This window comes from Gigantopelta aegis, chromosome 9, assembly GCF_016097555.1.
Source record: "Gigantopelta aegis isolate Gae_Host chromosome 9, Gae_host_genome, whole genome shotgun sequence".
Taxonomy (NCBI): Eukaryota; Metazoa; Mollusca; class Gastropoda; order Neomphalida; family Peltospiridae; genus Gigantopelta; species Gigantopelta aegis.
Window position 1 is genome coordinate 70,925,068 of NC_054707.1, and position 21,037 is coordinate 70,946,104.

Here is a 21,037-nt window from a genome sequence, read left to right on the forward strand (position 1 = left end):
TCTCTTTGGTCCTATCTCAATTTACAAATAATGATATTAGGCTGAAAATAAAAGAAAACATAATTGTGTAAGTCCTGACAAACAGCACCAAAAGACATAAAAGTAGTAAATTTGTGGTTCTTGGGAGTTTATTTTGAGAATGTATCCTCAAGCTTTTCTATTGGTCGAATACTGGGCAACCCTCTCTATCATATGCCGTTATTTGATCACATGGTCACGTGATCGAAATTATAATGACTGAGGTCACATTGCATTGCCAGCACCATTTGATTATAAATAAAAACATTAAAGACATTTTCAAAGATTTCAAATGAAAAAAAGAAAGAAAGAAATGTTTGATTTAACGACGCACTCAACACATTTTATTTACGGTTATGTGGCGTCAGACATATGGTTAAGGACCACACAGATTTTGAGAGGAAACCCGCTGTCGCCACTACATGGGCTACTCTTCCGATTAGCAGCAAGGGATCTTTTATTTGCGCTTCCCACAGGCAGGATAGCACAAACCATGGCCTTTGTTGAACCAGTTATGGATCACTGGTCGGTGCAAGTGGTTTACACCTACCCATTGAGCCTTGCGGAGCACTCACGCAGGGTTTGGAGTCAGTATCTAGATTAAAAATCCCATGCCTCGACTGGGATCTGAACCCAGTACCTACCAGCCTGTAGACCGATGGCCTGCCACGACGCCACCGAAGGGCGGTGATTTCAAATGAATTAAAAGTATTGCAAATTGTTCACAGGATGTTGGATGGTGTGATAGCATGCTATAAAAATGGCCAACGTTCATATTATCACTATAGCCGATGAATACCTATATACTTACATTCGTTCACATGGTTATCGTCTGCTATTGCGTTTCCGGAAGGAAGAATGTTCACCCTGTCACTTATGTTCAACATACATGTATGTTTGGAAAATTTATATACTATTTAGTTTAAACGAGTATGGTAATTAATTAAATACACTGGTCGAATACTGGGTACTGGTCGAATACTGGGGTCACTGCCATAGTATATTTTGTCAATATAAATGTCGGAGAAAATTTTATTAAACTATCGGAAAGATCTCTCTACAAATATTTCATCATCAGGCTGAACATAACAGTTATTAACACTTCAAGTGACTTGTAGGAGTGTATGATGAACATTTTACTGAAAATAAAACACCTGTAACGCACCATGGTTCAACAATGTATAAGCTGTCTCTCCCCCCCCCCCCCCCCCCCCTGCAGTTCAGTGGTCCCTGCAATGCACATGCTATGAACAGTCAACAGAGTGCAATGACCTAGTTGGAACTCGCTTAATGCAGCCAGACTGAGCAGAAAAACGTCCGCTAGACTGGTTTAAGCGATTCACGGTAAACCAAATGGCCACGTCGGGGAAGCAATCAAATAGTTCGCGAACATTAGCGAAACGTTAGCTGGTTAAACTTAGGATCTCAAATTTACATGTATTTCCGATCATACCTGATGGAGCTGAGATTCAGATACTTTAGTAATAACAGTGTAGTTACTGTTTTAATATTTACTTTTAATCTTTTTTCAGTTCACAAAGTATATTTTATTTTTTACAATAAGGAAAAATCTTGAGAAAAAAAATCCAATATAATCCACGGCAAACAAAATGCTGCAGAGAATGAAAAACTCTGTGACATTCTCCACGGCATTGCAGATTGCTGCGGGCAATGGCAGGGTTTGTTTCTGTGAATTGGATGGGGGAGATTACTGCAGACAAACCACAACAGTCATAGCAAATTTTAGCAACTTGTCAAGCGTTATTATATTTGCATGGTTCCGTATACCCTTTATAAATGTAGTAGATAGACAGAACCACCTACCAGTTATTTTGCCATGTTGTTTATTTCACGTATTTATGGTGCGCAAGAATATTATACCACGAGTGGTATAAATCTTGGACTCTATAAACAACAAGGCAAAACAACTGGTATGTGAACTAGACTCTGTATTTATTACATACAACCTTTCTATAATATGATTAACAAAAGTTTAATTAAATAACACAACTTACATCGTCTGGAAAATTGGTTGAATTGTATGGAATTGATGGAATGCTAAGCATCCTGGCTAGAAACATGACATCATTTCTGGCTAAGGACATGACGTCATTCGGGTGAACACGTACTATGCAAGCAAGATTTTGTATCAAACACATATTATAAACACATTCAATAAAATACTTTTTTTTGCAGTCAGAATTGTCTTTATTACTCTAATAGTAAGATTAAATAGGTGCATATGTAATAAAATACATGTACTAGTAATGTGTAGCCCTTGGACAAGCAAGCAAATTGTTTCCTTATCACTTTAAAATTCCTACAAAGCCCATTAATGTATGTGTATATTATATTTTGTATATATAAAAATTGTTGGTAGGATCTGATGAACAAGGTTATACAGGTAAGGTATACATTTATTTTTGTATAGAAACTACACCTTCAATCACATTGCTAAAAACAGATGTTTTGCTTTCATGTTAATAGATTCCAGCTGCACAACATAACACTGTTACTTAACATTTCATAAAAAATGTTGACACGTATGTACTAAATAAACATCAGTGTATTGTGTTGAATGTGGAATGACTACATGTACATAATATATACATGTAGGTTTTGCTAGCCTGTTAAACCAACTTGTTTTATTTCATAGTTAGGTGTAACAGACATCATGTTTAGGCCTAGCTATTTAAAATAGTCGTCATTACAGCATATCCTTTAATGAGTAACGTTCTTGTGACTTTACAGATAGTGTGGTTTGTTATATAAGAATTGTTTGTAATTTTTGTGAATTTATCGGTTTATCATGCAACCATGCTTCCTATTGACCTGATAATCTTTACCTGATAATTCGAAGTTTTATCATGTCACTAGGAGATGAGTTGTGCGCATGACGGATGTTTGCTAACTTTTCAGGTAGGTTGTTTTTTCATTTTTTCAAACATCCATTTACAGGAATAACTGCATAAATCAATGTAACTTTTACACTTCCTGTAATGTCAAATTGCCTCTTATTTTTCAATTCTCCATTATTCGCTTCCATTCGGAACTAGTCAGCGTTTTGAATTAATATTTTGAAACAAAAAAGCGAGTAGCTTCCTGCAAAGAATGTTTACATTGGAGCAGCGTCTGACGTTACAGTCACTAGCAGCCAGTGATGTAGATCTTCAGGTCACACATAAACTTGAGTTTATTTTCACAGAAAAAGGTAAAAAAATTGTAATGTTGTGACACAACAGACTTTGAAATATAATCAAAGTATTTTATTTAAAATTTGGAAATACATAACTTTTAGGCTTTCAGGCACCTGCTATTGTCCGACTTCCGGAAGTAGTTTCTACACAATAAAACTAATAGTTTCTATATCGCTTTTGACTGAAACATAGTACAAAAATATAACTTGAAAGGGTTTGCATGATAAAAATAATATCAGGTTACTACATTTTGCTATCGTGGTTGTTTGGCTCGGTTCGATAACGGTGTAAATGGGCTCACTGAAGCTCGCCTGTTACACCGTTATCTAAACCTCGCCAAATAATGTTCTTCCCGTGATCAGCTTTATATAATGATGTCCCATTTGATGTAATGACGTCATTTTCTGAGGTGTTTAATTTAAAATCTTTCACTATACTACGGTATGCAATCGATAAATTCATTTAAAAAATGACGAACAGATTTTATATAATTATAAAGACAGGAGCTTGTGCAGAGGGTGGTCGAACCTTCCCCTTGATCAAGCAAATGTTCTCTTTTTTTCAGTACTTTCCGGGGAAGCATGTCTTAAACCCTTATACATTTCGCTAGCCACAGTTTAGCACCCACCTTCTAAAATTTATGCACAAGCGCCTGGACACACCATATTTAGTTAAAATACACATAAATCAGCTTCTAGCCTTCTTTCCATGACCTATTTTACGTAATGACGTCCTAGATGACATAATTACGTCATTTTCTGAGGTATATCGAAGGATAATATTTCTTCAACATCGTTCAAACAGAATTGAAGAAATCGTATAAATGTGGACATTTTGTAATTATATATATAATTTCGGTTAACCAGTCTTAAGATATGGTAATAATATAAGCATTAATTACAACAAGCATTTTGAGAGTACTGCTAAAGCAATACATATCAGCTACCAGGCCCCCCTTACCGAAATGACTTATATTTTTCACTTATAAGTGAAGTATAAGTCGTTAATATTTTTCAAGTATAAGTGACTTATAAGTAAACGATTAGGATTTTGTATGCAAATGAGGTATCACTTATACAAAGTATATGTGACATATAGGTGAAGTGTTAACCATATATATAAGTGAAGTGTAAGTCATTCGCTAATATTTAACAGAAGTATTAGATATATATAAGTGACTTATAAGTGAAATATAAGTGAAGTATAAGTGATTCACTGGTATTTAACAGAAACTGCTGTATAAGTAAAGTATAGGTGAAGTATAAGTGATTCACCGATATTTTACAAAAATGCTGTATAAGTGAAATATAAGTGAAGTATAAGTAATTCACTGATATTTACAAACATTGCTGTATAAGTGAAGTATAAGTGATTCACTGATATTTTACAAAAATGCTGTATAAGTGAAATATAAGTGAAGTATAAGTGATTCAATGGTATTTCACAGAAACTGCTGTATAAGTAAAGTATAGGTGAAGTATAAGTGATTCACTGATATTTCACAGAAACTGCTGTATAAGTAAAGTATAGGTGAAGTATAAGTGATTCACTGATATTTTACAAAAACGCTGTATAAGTGAAGTATAAGTGAAATATAAGTGAATATCAAAGGCTGTGGTATGTTCTGTCCTGATCATATATAAAAGATGACTTGCAGCTTTTGAAACATGTAGAGAGCTTCCTCTGAAGACTATGGGTCAGAATTAATTATCAATTTAATTTTTTACATCCAGCAGTTGGTGATGAACTAATCATTAAACAAATGAAAATAGGCAGCAATCTGTCCTTGGAGGCCAAATTTCAATATTCTCGGGCAATTGCTGTATTAATGCCACCGCTTACACACCCTATCTGTAAACTAGCTGTCCACAAAACATAAAAATTGAAGCACAATAGTCTTAACAAACAAAGTGATGTTTCATTCTGACTCACTAATATATCTGAACAGTATATACAAACAAATATTTTATAAATACTATATATATTTATTTCCAACTGTTAGATTGGATTATTTCACATCCATTTTCCTCAGTTGTCCTGTTCAGTGTCATCTTGATATATGTCATCCAACATTCAGATGGGATTCTGAAAAACAAATGTAGTCTGGATAGATCTGTTATGTAATTAGCTATTGTTTATTATTAATGTAAACATTTAGTTCTTTCTGTTAGTTTTAAAAAGACTACCCTAGAGAATCATAGCGTACCAAGTTTCCGGTGTGGGGAATCAAAATTTCAAGAGAAAGCAAACTAATTTTCAGTTAAATTTTCAAGTTTACTTTTTTACCTGGTATCAATCAAATCTCAAGGATAAAACAGACTTTGAAATATTCAATGTTGACCTTTAATTTTAATTATGAAGAAATCAAAAAATAAAATACATGATATATATTTGAATCTAAAGAATCTGTACCAATTTTCAGGCCTACAAAATATAAACTATTACAAAAAGATAAAGGGTGTTGGACTGGGAGGGAAATAATGAAATTAAAAAACAAACAAACATACATTTGTCTACATGTATTAGTTTGTACATGTCAACTACATGTAGAGGCACTGATTTTCCGTTTCAGATTTTTCCCTTTTCCGTTTCATAATGTTACAAATTCCGGGTTTTTCCGTTTCAGTATTAAACAAATTCTGTGTTTGTTTCACACACACACACACACACACACACCGCAATTAATTGCTGGTATAAAATAAATAAATATGCAATGAGGCAAAACATGTCAGTAGTTTGTATTTATTTTTGGTTTAAATTTAACCACGAATACACCACGAGACAGACTTCGGACATTTTCGGTTTTCTTTACGATATGATCAGGAAAATAATTACAAACGGCTATAAACCACTTCCCTTGTATAATTTATTTTGAACAAAGCCTGGCATACAATATGCAATTATGGCATTCCTTTGTGAGATCGGAAATATGGCAATGCCGCAAATGTTAAAAATTAATAAGCAAACATAACATAATATATCTTTCACTGAGTAAATATCGGACAATTTTAGCTCACAATGTTTGGTTTTTCCCGTTAAATCGTCGGGAATAAGCGAAGAAAACATGACTGGTAAAACGTCTAGATACTCTACATTAAACATTTGACGTAACATACAAAGGTACTAGTGTCGTAGCGTAGCACAGGCAGATGTCAGTGTCCATAGTTTCTAGTTCGAAAAATAAATTATAATTAATCAAATGCGCTAAAGTTAAATAATGTTTTGGAAAAAAATTGGGAATTCCGTTTCAGATAGTTATTTCCGCGATTGCGGAAAATCAGTGCCTCTATACATGTACATCATAGAACTGCATGCAACTCCTTTCAAGCTATAGGGGTAAAGCGCTCGATTGATGCACGGTTGACCCATGATCGATCCCTGTCGATGGACCCTTAGGGCTTTTCTTGTTCCATGACTGGTATATCGAAGGCTGTGGTATGTGCTATCCTGTCTGTGCATATAAAAGATCCCTTGCTACTAATGGAAAATTGTAGCAGGTTTCTTCTCGCTTAATTAATGATTAATTAATCATCGGCTATTGGATGTCAAACATTTGGTAATTCTGACTCGTAGTCAGCTACAGCTTTTCTAATGCAGCAAAGGGTCTTTTATATATGCACTTTACCACAGACAGGAAAGCACATACCACAGTCTTTGTCCAGTTGTGGTGCACTGGTTAGAACGAGAAAAAGCCCTGCATGCTTGTCAGTGACCATACATGTGATGTCAGATGCTGTTCAAATGTAAACTGAAGTTACTTTTTTTAATTATTAAAATGTTTAATTCAAGATGCTCACTCAAGAATATGGGCGGACAAGGAAGAATTGAAAAAAAAAAAAAAATTCTAATGTTAAGGAAAGTGTAAAAGTTATTATCCTGAAATAGATGTTTTAAAAATTATCAACCAACCATCATGCAGAGATTGCATTTCCTACTAACCTGATAACACATGTTAAAGTTAATTTCCAAGTGATCTGGTATAATCAAACATTTCTGAATAATTATGTATAATGGCTTGTGACATTGAAGACCACCTCTTACACATCAAGTCATGCATCTTAAAACAAGATTATTGTTTGTTAAATACATACCAGTCACAAATATTTCCATAATATGATGACCAGAATGTGCTGACGATTTTTCTGGAAAAAAAAAAAATATATATATATATATATATATATATAACTTGTGTTTCTTGTAATCAAATAAATGTCCATTTCATCCTCATGCAAACCAATCCATCCCCAAAGGTATGTCAATATCCTATCCAAGAATTTTCCTGTGTCAGTTTAAGAGTTTTATAGTTTTTTTTCAAAAGAGAAGACAAGCGTTTTGAAAAGAAATTAACTGGCATGGGGCGAAAAGGCTTGATACCACACCCCAGTCAAAGTAATATGAAACAATTTTTATAATATAAATACAAAATGCAACCAAAGATGTGTTGTAAATATTTGGGGGCATCCATATCGACATTTGGGGGTGAAGTGAACAGAGGAGTAAACAGGTAACACAAAAATATAATGGTATAAATATTTTAATTTTATATATATATATATTCTCAGCAAACAATAAGTATGCATCGATTGGCAATTGTTGCACGATTTCGTATGTATTTCATCTTGGTAAGTGGTATCCTGTTGTGGGATGGTGCATAGATACAAATACATTGCTACTAATTAATTTTTAGCATGTTCCCTCTGAAAAATTATATGTCAAAATTACCTGTTTGACATCCAATAGCCAATGATTAATAAATCAATGTGCTCTAGTGGTGTCTTTAAAGAAAACAAACTTACTTTTTGTATAGACAATGAATCCATGACGTTTTGCCCCCAGTTTGGCCTGTTCCCTCCATGTACCAGTTCACCCCCAAATCCCAATTATTTGTTACTTTTAAACAATTACTGTATTTTTCTTTAGAGGCATGTTAAACTGTGTGTGTGTGTGTGTTTCTTTTCTTAGAGGGGAGGGATTGTCGTCTTTCCACAATTTGGTTGGATCCTGAGTCAGTCCGGGCACATTTGACATAATCACCAGTTTAATTAATTAATTAATACATATAAATCTTTATGGGGGTGAACTGGTACCTTTGTTGGGGCGAACTGGTTAAGCACGCGAGGGCGAACTGACATCCGATTTGGGGGAGAAACGTCTGGTACCCTAAACAATTGAGGTTTATTGTAGCCCAAACCAAATTTTACTTTCAAATAATTAATTTTGTACATGTACCAAAAAAATATGAATGCATGACTTTGTGATCCCAAGCCTGATCACCAGAAAGGATTATGAAATATACCGGTACACATTATGTTGCTTAAAATTATAAAACAAAATGTTTTATAAGCTTAAAAAAAAGATCAATAACTATCTCTAAGTTTAACCGTACATTGATTCTAACAAATATTTTTATAATTTGTTGGTGGTAATGAGGAAGACTTGCCAAACAACCAATTACCTAAGCCAAAATCATTTTTATTACCTGACATAATTGGGGGTGAACTGACTGGGGGTGAACTGGTTTGGGGACCGAAACATATGGTACCCATAAACAATATATATTACTAAGTAAAATGAAAAATGACTGCTACTTGTGATACTTTAAATAAATTAAACAAATTAAAACTAAATTAATTTGTAAACAAAGACTGCTGACCTATCAGAGTCAGAGTACGTGAAACTGGTCATGTGACCTAAATCACCCCAAAAAAGCATTACTATCGTTGTAAAAATCTGTACCCATCGGTGAAATAACAACACTTTTTCTGTAATAAATGCATCAATTTGGCATCTTAAAATATTTATTTTGCATTTAAATGTATTATTTATGATGTCAATGTGATCTATGTGTATTTAAATTGCCCCTGAAAAATATGCCTTGATCGGCCATTTTGGAAATTTTCTGTGTCATGACCCAATGTTGCTTCATGTAGAACACGTTGCATCATGTAGAACACGTTACATTCGTTCGATTGTCATCAAACATCACACAATATTAGAACAAATACAGTTAAAGATGTCACCTTAGGCCTATATATTAAAGGTGTCTAGAATAAGTAAGAAAATAGTAAAATCATGTTTACCTTTTTTTCCTTCCAAACGTGACGAAAATAGTAGGACATCCGAAACTTGATCGAAGTTCTTCATTTTCCGCCATAGCCAAGTATTCGGTAATAAACTGTGATTGTTTCTGCTCAATCAAAATGATCTCAAATCCAATTCATAATGCAAAATACACAATGTTTTGTCATTATTTATTATTAAATTTATTTTGGCAAACTGCAAATGGCGCGTTTTTTCCTGGTGTTATCTCTAAGCCAATCAAATCCCAGGTATGACTGTTTAGGAACCGACCAATCATATTATCGCTTTTAACCTTCGTTCGTCTTTTAAGACGACACTGACTTATAATAATATAATAATAATAATTATTATTATTATTATTATCATAATTATGTACTAATCTAACGCCTTTGTGGCCTTCTGTCTATTAAGCATTATAAATTATTACTCTGCATATGGCGTATGGCATTACCATTTTTTTTTTTTTTTTTTTTTTTTTTTTTATAATACCAAAGCTCATATTTTTTCTAGCGAATAAAGATAACGTTACCTAAAGGTGTGGGTATTTTTTTCAAAAAATATGTGATGATCCCATCATGAACAATTCCCCCCCCCCCCCCCCCCGAATTTTTTTTTTTTTTTTTTTTTTTTTAAATTTTTGTTGTTGTTTCTATAAATGGATTTGTGAGAACCAGGGATGGGAGTGATACACCAGCTTACTTTATTTTTCTTCCTTGTGATTTAACAAAAAAACTAACATTTTTATTATTATGTGTGTGAAAATTCATATTAAAAAAAAAAAAAAAAAAAAATCAATCTTAATAAATAATAGACCAAAAGTAATGATACCTGAAAGGAAAGGGGGGGGGGGGGGGGGGGGCACAATCTGTTATAGTAATATCAATTCATTTTAATTTGGTTTTTGTGCCTATTTTCACACAATCTGGTAAAAAAAAAAAAAAAGTGGTGGTGGGTGGGTGTGAGACATACAGCATGAATACAGCATGGCTAGCTAGCTGGAACAACAGTACCGACAGCAACTGCCATATGTGTGTCAGTATTATTATAATAACAACAAATTAACAATAATTAAGATTTTTTTAAAAACAATTTTTATTGACTTTATTTTTTTTAAATTATTTATTTTATTATTTAATTGAAATTATAATTATATTATTATTTAGCAGCAATATATATATATATATATATATATATATATATATATATATATATATATATATATATATATATATATATATGTATGAGATGTGAGTGGTAGCCTACCCTGTAATATTTAGTTTTTAGCCCCCCCCCCCCCAAAAAAAAAAAAAAAATCCATACTGTGATGGATAAACATTGTGCATTGTCATGGGGATCACTTCCTCCCCCCCCCCCCCCCCCCCATCAGCTACTTTTTACAGATCTTTATTATGACAGGTGTGTCGGGATGGGGGAGTCTATTGAAAGCAAGGAGGTAGTATGGGATAATTACAAGATGATCCTGTTTTAATCATATATAACCCACCCCGACTTTTTTTTTTTTTTTTTTTTTTTTTTTATAAATTATCATAAATACTATCTAAATCTGCTAAATGTATGTTTGGTTGTTTAGCCACAGTTCCCAATGAATTCGATAAATCCTGTGAGAAGTTATGAATTTTTAAAAAATAACCATGAAAATGTTTTGGACTTAGTTTTTCCCCCGTTCATTTGGAACACATCATTTCCTTTGAAAAAGGACTATCTCCAAACTAATATTTCACTTATATTTCACTTGTAGAAACAACAAAAAAAAGATCTAATTCCAGTTCACTTATACCACTGATTAAACCACTTATCAGTGAAGGTTTTTTTCACTTATACTTATACACACTGATACTTCACTTATACCAATATATAGGTAACTTATAAGTGGCGTATAAGTAAAGTATATTCCACTTATAAGTTTGTATAGGTTATTTCCGTAAGGGCCAAACTATTTTCATACCTCCTAAATTCAAGGGTCATAACTCTGTGAGAATTGGATAAGTTGCTTTGAAAGTTGAACGTTTTCTGTAACAGTACGTGCTAAAGCTACAAACAAAATTTCATCACAGTACTTTCAGGCTTTGCAAAAAAAGAATTGCATTGCAAAAAAAGAATTGCAAAAAAAAACTGAGTCCGGAAAACAAAATTTCATATCTCCTCAAGGGCCATAACTTGGTGAAAAATAGGTAGATTGCCATGAAAATCAAACTTGATCAACATTTGAGCTTAGTATCTTGAAGCATTGCCAAAAAAATACCCGGAATTTTTTTGTTCATATCTCCTACGTTCAAAGGCCATAACTAGGGGTGTAACGATATACTCAAATATACAGCGATCTGTATCGTAGTTGCATTCGTGTTATCATTACATGTAGCTGTATATGTACAATGTATGTCATGCTAACTGTAATTCACACTAACCAAAATACAATACTGATTTGATTGTTTTGATAATGCCCAGACCTGGTTTGTATTAGATCATTATGGCCCTTGAGATATGGAAATTTGTTGAGCCCAGTAGGGACCATGTATTGCTTTAGCATTACTTTCAGAATGCATGTTAATATCAAACGTGGTAACATGTTATGGCCCTAATTGTAGCATACAGAAATGTGCAAAACTGCTCTGTTAATGATGTTGGAATGTTACAATTATTGTAACAAAGGTGACAATAACAGTATTGAATATATGAATAGATTGGAATCACTATTACAGATGCAACACTGCAAAATTTGCAACAGTATGATTGAATTGGTTATTTGAATACATAAATTAATCATTTTAGTTAAATATAAAATAATTTGTGATTGCCTTCTCATTTAATACCATTTATATGTGGTGTATGGAGTGTTAATTACTAAGGATTAATTACTGTGGATAAGATAGGACACGTAACTTGTATATGAATTAAAAAAAAAAAATTAGTGCACCATTAAGGCCACTTGTGTTTATATATACTCTTCAAAAAAAGAAACGCAAAAGGGTACAAATGGGTTATAACTCCGATTTTATGTTTCCTACCGGTTCATGCTTTGTGAATATAAGGTCATTGCATGTCCCAAACACATTCCCACGGTTACATTCGATAAAACGCAGCTACTGTACAATAAAGTTCCAAAATGTGAATATTCGCAAAAACGCAGCCACGTGCAAACCATGTCACCACTGCACGTGCGTTGTCTGCACGTGCAACATGAACACCGACAGTATAAAAGTGCAGGGTGTTCGCTTGCCTGGCCTCTGTATCTGGCCGACAGTTGACAATCCAGGACATGCCACGTCTCAGTGAACCGCAGAGAAACAATGCCATCGGCCGACTAGACGCAGGCGAATCCAGAACGGCCGTTGCCAGGGCATTCCATGTGTCCCCAAGCACCATCTCCAGACTGTGGGACCGTTACCAGCAACATGGATCAACACGTGACCTCCCTAGATCCGGTCGACCACGGGTCCCTACCCCCGGGCAGGACCACTACATCCGGGTACGCCACCTTCGGGAACGATTGACTACTGCCACCTCCACAGCCGCAGCAATACCAGGTTTGCGCAGGATATCCGACCAGACCGTACGGAACCGCCTACGTGAGGTAGGAATTCGTGCCAGACGTCCAGTTCGAGGTGTCATCTTAACACCACAACACCGTCGACTCCGACTGCAGTGGTGCCAGATTCATCGACAATGGCCTCAACTGCGATGGAGACAGGTGTGGTTCAGTGACGAGTCCCGATTTCTGCTCCGACGTCATGATGGAAGATGTCGCGTGTATAGGCGTCGTGGTGAACGTTATGCGGCAAACTGTGTGCAGGAAGTGGACAGATGCGGCGGGGGTAGTGTCACGGTGTGGGCAGCCATCTCACACACTGGCAGAACTGACCTGGTCCACGTGCAGGGCAACCTGAATGCACAGGGCTACATTGACCAGATCCTCCGGCCACACATCGTTCCAGTTATGGCCAACGCCAACGCAGTGTTCCAACATGACAACGCCAGGCCTCACACAGCACGTCTCACAATGGCTTTCCTACAGAACAACAACATTAATGTCCTTCCTTGGCCATCGACATCACCGGATTTGAACCCAATTGAGCATCTATGGGACGAGTTGGACCGACGCCTCCGACAGCGACAACCACAGCCCCAGACCCTGCCCGAGCTGGCAGCAGCCTTGCAGGCCGAGTGGGCCACCATCCCCCGGGACGTCATCCGTACTCTGGTTGCTTCAATGGGCAGGCGGTGCCAGGCAGTTGTCAACACACGCGGAGGCCACACCCGGTATTGACTCCAGATGACTTTGACCTTGGTGGTGTGTCCTATCACTTACTCACAATGGACTAGAGTGAATTGTGAACAATCCTGCAACATTTGGTAATTATCGGACTCACCATTCAATAATTAAATCAATTCTCCAAATGTTACGACAATGTGGTTTTGCGTTTCTTCTTTTGAAGAGTATATATATATATGTGCAATTTTGTGGCTCTTTTTTTATTACCCATGTCAACTTAGGTTGTCAAGAATGGTTGCTCAGACAATGTAGACTATGTCATTTTACTATCCATTCATCTGTGTCACTGAAAGATAAATATCTTGTCACGTAGACAGCTGTGATGTACTCAGCAGCCAGCGTTGTCATCTGAAATGACATACATGTACACATATATATGAGGAAGAGTATTAATTCAATGAATGGGAGAAATATTTTACCGGTAATTAGATCTTACAGACAAGAACCATTAATATTTGGGAATTATTTTTGTTTTAATGAATTTTTTTTTTTTTTTTTTTTTTAAATTTGTATATTCTGACTGTAACTACACCAATAAAATTTTACCCAGGGTTTCTGTCATGGGTATGGAGGGTAAAATTACGTACCCTAAAATCTTGAAAATTAATGAACATATTTTAAAGACAAAAAGTTTGTTTGTTTTGTTTAATGACACCACTAGAGCACATTGATTTATTAATCATCGGCTATTGGATGTCAAACATATGGTCATTTTGACACAGTCATAGAGAGGAAACCTGCTACATTTTTCCATTAGCAGCAAGGGATCTTTTATATGCACCATCCCACAGACAGGATAGCACATACCACGGCCTTTGATATACCAGTCGTGGTGCACTGGATAGAATGATAAATAACCCAATGGGCTCACCGACGGGATTGATCCTAGACCGACTGTGCATCATGCGTGTGCTTTATCACTGGGCTATGTCCCGCCCCTATTTTAAAGAGAGACGATAGTGAGAGTATTGCTGTTTGAAAATGTTCCAAATAACATGATGTACATGTAGGATCCAATTTCAAAACATTTTAAACCTACAACCACCTAGTAGGGGCACTTATGGCAGGGCATAAAATTTGACAAACGATGTCGTTCGTGTGGTTTTAATGTTTGCACGAACGATTTTCTCCAGTGGTTCGGATACAAATGAAAAGGTTAACTGGCAATGGTAATCAAATGAGAATCTAAGATGGGCGATTTTCGTAGCTTTTCTGCAAATTCTTATCATAAATACTAAATTATTATTATTATTTGGTATGCTGGGACTAACTTGAAAGCTGCCATTTACATTTCAGCACACTACCCCATTGGTTCTGTTACAGGGGAGTACTTGTTGGCGCCAAACAATAGTCTGAATGAAACGGGGATTGGGTCTGAACGGAAAGACCGAAGTTCTGCGAATCCTTGATCGATCCAATCGATGCTGCAACTCAGTGTTTCATCATGTTCTAATTTCCACTTCATTATTTTAAAGTCCCTTATTAAACGTACTATTTTCTTCACTGTGTATGTCATATTTTAATAAATTGATTTAGCAAGGGTTGTACTTGTTTTCATTACAATACATTTTTCAGAATTAATGCATATATTTCAATCTAACCACACAAGTGTCAAAAAGTAAATAAATATGGAGAACTTCACATACGTTTTTTTTTGCTTCCTATTTATTGCACGAGTTGATTGTGCACAAGAATATTTACCATAAGACTGCATAGCGGTCGAGTGACATTTTACAACTCTATAACTAAATGCCGGGCTAAGATGATGTCATGTTTAATAAATACTCATAAACCCCTTTAATTTCCAAACCACGTATTGTTTTCCGCACGTAGCGAAATGATCAAAGGGAACATGTGGCTGTGTTGCTATAATGTTATTGACACTTTGTAATTGACCGCGATGTCGAGTTCAAACGGATACATTGTTTTTTTCTCACACCTGCAATGCTAGGCCCGTTCTCTTATTATTTTATTCCAAATATAGTTATATTAGCCAAAACACGTCAGTTTACATTTTTTGACGAGCGATTATAGTTTTGCACGAACGATCGATCGTTCGTGTCGATATTGGTTTTGCATAACCGACAGACGAACGACAAAATCGTTCGTGCCAAATTTTATGCCCTGTTATGGTATGCTTTGTTTTTATTTGTATCCTCAAATTATTTTCTGGCAGACAGCATATATATATTTATACACACACATTTGTGAATTTTGGTTTTTCAGGAGATATCATCTTGGGTATGAAAGAAATTGATGAGAACTGGTGGCAGGGTGCAAATGGCTCCAACGCTGGCATCTTTCCTCTGACGTGTGTTCGGGAACTTCTACTTGATGCCGCTCCCCGACGGAAGTCATTCCGCTCAAATACCCAGACGTCCTGCACATCAGAAACCCCTGCCTCTCCACCCATCCACTTCTCAGAGCCCTTGCAGGCGAGAGCTCTTGTTGATGTCACTCCACAGATTGACGGCGAGCTGGGCTTCATGGCAGGCGATCTCATAACCATAAAGGAAGTGATCGACTCGGACTGGTTTCTCGGCGAGGCAGGCAACAAACAGGGCCTTGTATCCTCCGTGTGTGTGGACCTCTTAGAAGATATCGGTAGTAGTAGTAACAACAACAACCACCACCCTCCGGTGACTAACGCTGGTCGTTCATCACTCGGAAACGGTCACGGTCATGGTATCGGTGCTGAATCCCCCAGTGTCTTACACGCGAGCACTGATGATGACGTGTCTCGCTTGAGAAGTCTGTCTTACACAAGTGAAAACACACGCTCGCACGACGCAGAGGTTACTCCTTACGCTCGGGCTCTGTACACGTTCGTGGGTCAGAATGAGGATGAGCTGTCTATAGCAGAACACGATATAGTCACACTGATCCAGCATGTTGATCCAGATTGGATCGAGGGTGAAGCCGATGGCAAGATAGGTCTCTTCCCGGCTGCCTATGTTGAGATCATTGTCGACTGTCCTTATGCATACGACCGCGAGGAAACAACTAATATTTTCTCTGAGGATGTAGCTGAACCAACACTCTCTCAGGCAAGGACACATTTAAAAACAGGGGATGAGAATAAAGTTGTTCATGAATCTTCGTTATCTTCAACAGCAGAAACAGATACAACGGTAACAGTAGGAAGTAATTCAACGGCTATATGTGATAATGATAAACCATCAAAAACAGGAGATGAAACAACAACTTTAGATTCTACTTCAGGTTTGTCCACCACAGGTGATTCTATTTCTAACAGCTGTAATGCTGGGTCTGTTGCTTCCGATGTCTCATCTCATCCAGGATCGGTGTCTCTTGGGCAGGAAAAGTTTGGTCTAGTGTTGCATAATTTCAGCTCTCAAGTTGCTGGTGACTTGAGCGTCCAGGAAGGAGACACTGTTACAATTCTGCAAATGCTAGATGCCAACTGGATAAAAGCAGGAGATGACCATGGCAGAGTTGGCATAGTTCCCTTGAACCACATTGAGGTCATAGGAGAAGGGCCTCACCATGCACCTAATGAAAAGCAGGACTTTTCTATTGCATCAAGGCCAGGTGGAACTCAAGTGGCTTCTTCTGCTGGAGTGATTGAATCTGCTAAAGGTGCTCAACACAGTGAAGGGAAATCTGTGCAGGATAATGGTGATAACCATCAGGTAGTTAATAGTATTTGTGATAGCAAGGATGTTCCTTCTACTGGTGCTCATCGTGGTGTTGAACCTGAAACCAAACATCTAGAGAAACCGAAACTAAAACCCAAACCTCTCCCAAAACCAAAGCTAGCTCCTAAACCTGTGATAAAAGCCAAACCCAATCTCCATTCTGCACAGCCGTTTGTTAAGCCTCCAGACATGTCAGCCAATTTGCATGTTGGCCATGTCGTTTCACCAACAGAACACAAGACCTTTGTGGGCATCAACTCGTCAAAATCACTGAACTCCTTGATTGAGGATCAGCTGGAGATTGCTAAAAGTGAAGCCAAAATGAGATCACGTAATTCAAGTGTGAAAAGTAATGATTCTTCCGGTTCTAGGGATAGTGACTTTTCTAGTAAAGATGTTACAGCTTCTGGGATGTCTGATGCTTATGTTGAGACCTCTGTGCATTCTGATAACAAAGTATCAGAATTGGATGCAGTAAAACGTGAATCACCTGCTGCTGCTAATGGTGGTGGTGATGCTGGCACTGATAGTTTTGCATCACTGGGACAGTCCAACTGGGTATCTTTTGATACTTGTGAAGTCGGCCCAAGAATATCTATAAACTATGAGGCTCAAAGAAATACAGCTCAGCCAGTGCCTCAAGAGCAAGGAAGTACAACATTGAACTCCAACACCGGAATCCATCGAAATTCATCTTTCGTAAATGATGGATATGTACAAGATCACATCCACAAACCATCACTTGTGGATGTTAATCATTCCCATAGTGCAGCAGCAGTACTACGCCCTCCACCTCCAGTTCCTTTTGAGAGATCAAACTCTGTCCAGGAAGCATACAAGCAACCAGCCAAAATGCCTCCAGTACGCAAGGCTCCGCCTCCCAGACCAACTGGACCAAAGATTGCACCAGCGCCTTCCAAGATGGTTCTGCAGCCAACGAAGGTGAACCACCCACTGCCCCAGCGTCCTGCACCTCCTGTTCCTAAAGGATCCGTGAAGAATCCAGCACCTCCTCGACCTTCCTTGTCTTCATCTCCACGGCGACCGCAGCCTAGACCAGTGAACAGGACAATGTCTAATGATCTCATGTCTTTCAGCCCAGAAAAAGAAAGTGAGTTGTTTTGGGATTTTTTGATATACCATTTAAAATAATTTTTAAAAAAATTACGGAATTCTTTTGGGGAGGATTTGGGTTTGGGGGATAAAACACTTTAAGAACTTTTTTTTTGTCTTTGATATAATATATAATTAGGGCTGTGACAATTGTTTATGGTATTCAGGCATGGTTGGATGCAATGGTTTGTGTATCAAGGTTTATTTAGATTTTTTTCTTAAATAGCATTTTCATAGCATGTAGCATTTCAACCAATCACAGTGCTTGATTTCGATGCTTGTGACATGATTGCATTGGATACCCAAGACCCAACATACTATCATGTTATGGTAAAATGGTAACAGTGGTATTTTTGTTTTCTAGGCAAAACATTTGCTGCTTGTAAAATAGTTTCTTAAAATATTTATCTGATAGCTTGTATTGTACGACGAATATATCGAACCGTGGGCAAAGTGAATCGTCTCATCCTTATATTTAATATTCCAAAATGCATAATGTAGTTTGTGTTATTGTTAAAATCCCATGTTTTGTTTATCATGTATACATAAAAATATAGAAATTAGAATTTAACCTGATTAGTGATTAGTTTGTGTGTCACGTACTGTGTATGTTCATGTGTCTTCATAAGCATAGGAGATGGTGGAGATGTTTACGCAAAATAAGGTGGCCTGAAACCTTTTGACTATGCATTTCCATCAATCTACGGTACTCACAGTGTTAGTTGTAACCCAAATAAAAATGCATTTCGAACCCTTTGTACATGTAGCTGCTTGCTAGTAATGTAAATACCCTCTTCTCTCTCTCTCTCTCTCTCTCTCTCTCTCTCTCTCTCTCTCTCTCTCTCTCTCTCTCTCTCTCTCTCTCTCTCTCTCTCTCTCTCTCTCAATAAACGTTAGCATGCATAAAATCAGCATGCTTGCCTACGTGTGTGTGACTATGCTTGATGTGTGTGTGTGGTGTGTGTGTGATATTAATTTTGCACCTGTACTAGGTTACTAAAGAAAAAAATTACTAAATGTTTCCATATCCATTTGACATGTTTACCAAACAGCGTATTTGTGCATGCAGACATGGTATTCATGAAGCCTTAGGCACAGTAATAGTTCATATTTTGTTACTGGCTATCAGCTGTTCAGTTGACACTGTTTTACTTAATAACTGGTATCCAAGGTCAAATTTAACTGCAAATACATGTATCCATTGTAGCTGTATGCTGATGGTCATTTCAGGAATTTGTGAAATAACTTTGTACATCTATTGTTTTGAATTCTCGCTCCAACCTGTGCACCACGACTGGTATATTAAAGGCCGTGGTATGTGCTATCCTGTCTGTGGGATGGTGCATATTAAAGATCCTTTGCTGCTAATCGAAAAGAGTAGCCCATTAAGTGGCGACAGCGGGTTTCCTCTCAATATCTGTGTGGTCCTTAACCATATGTCCGACGCCATATAGTCGTAAATAAAGTGTGTTGAGTGTGTCGTTAAATAAAACATTTCCTCCTTCTATTGTTTTGAAATATTATACATGTATATTCAGTCTATGCCAGGAAAGGTAAGTGATCACTCTCGCTCCACTCCACACTCACCTAGAAAGGTTTAGGAGAGTGGCAAACTGGTCGCATTGCAATTAGATTTTTAATACATGATATTTAAAACTTCATGTGACTGCTTGCCTAGCATCTTTTTAGGAGAGCGATCTTGAGCTCGCCTTGATTTTGCTCAAGGCGAAGACTGATATTTAATGTTATTGTAAAATAAGATTGGGTCCAGGAAATACATAGCGAAAAGGAAAGGAATGTTTGCATAACAACACCTCAGCACATTTTAACATATCTGTACAGCTGTTTGGTGTTTAACATTGGGTATTTTGACACTTTGTTAGAGAGAATGAAAGAGACAGACAGAGAGAGGGAGAATATTTGGTGGGGGGGATAGAGAGACAGGCAGGCGGACAGACTGATAGACAGACAGACAGACAGACAGACATGTCATTTGTATGCATTTTCAAATACAGGACAGTGCATACATGTACTTCAGCTTTTGATGTGCCAGTGATGGGACATTGAATGGAATGGGGGGAAACCCCGAGTCCGTCATGGGTGTTCGATCCTGTGACCCATTGCACCGTAGGCGAGTGCTCTACCACTGTGCTAGATCCCACCCCAAAACGTACATTGTAGAAAATGGACTTCAGATATTTTAGCACACAGTGACTTGATTAAATAAAAATAAGGTACCTGTATACATGCGTAATATAGTGATAACAGTAAATAAGGCAAGGCATGGTAAAACACTGATAATACATACTAGGCCATATGCTTAAAAACAAATTAAATGTGAAGTGGTAGGCATTTAATGTGGGGCTTGTTTTAAGGATACATGTACTGCCGGAACTGTGAAAATCTTGTAATATACAATGTAGATATTTTGGGATTCCATCTCATAATGTTACACTTCAACCCTAAATCTGGGATTTACAGAAATGTAGAATCCTGCTAAATTCACAACATGAGTGGGTGGGTAGCTATACTCAGCATCAGCACATCCCTGGTAAAAAAAATTAGTGGTGCACTGGCTGGAATGAGAAATATCCTAGACCAGCCGTGCATGAGGTGAGTGCTATACCACTGGGCTATGTCTTGTCCCTGCTTTGACTTAGTAAATAAATGGCTGACTG

General features: G+C 37.0%; 1 protein-coding gene and 1 long non-coding RNA gene across 2 annotated transcripts in view; one reads left to right on the plus strand and one right to left on the minus strand.

The window, feature by feature from the left end:
* The window catches only part of LOC121380517 (dynamin-binding protein-like), an 86,713-nt gene that overhangs the window by 26,593 nt on the left and 39,083 nt on the right, over positions 1 to 21,037 (plus strand). The window contains 1 exon segment of the mRNA XM_041509360.1: positions 15,814 to 18,357. Coding sequence (XP_041365294.1) covers positions 15,814 to 18,357 — 2,544 coding nt within the window.
* LOC121380518 lies at positions 5,185 to 9,604 on the minus strand. The gene is made up of 3 exons (XR_005958955.1): positions 9,296 to 9,604; positions 7,307 to 7,357; positions 5,185 to 5,300 (listed from the first exon to the last, which is right to left on the minus strand). It is a non-coding gene; the product is annotated as an uncharacterized LOC121380518 (long non-coding RNA).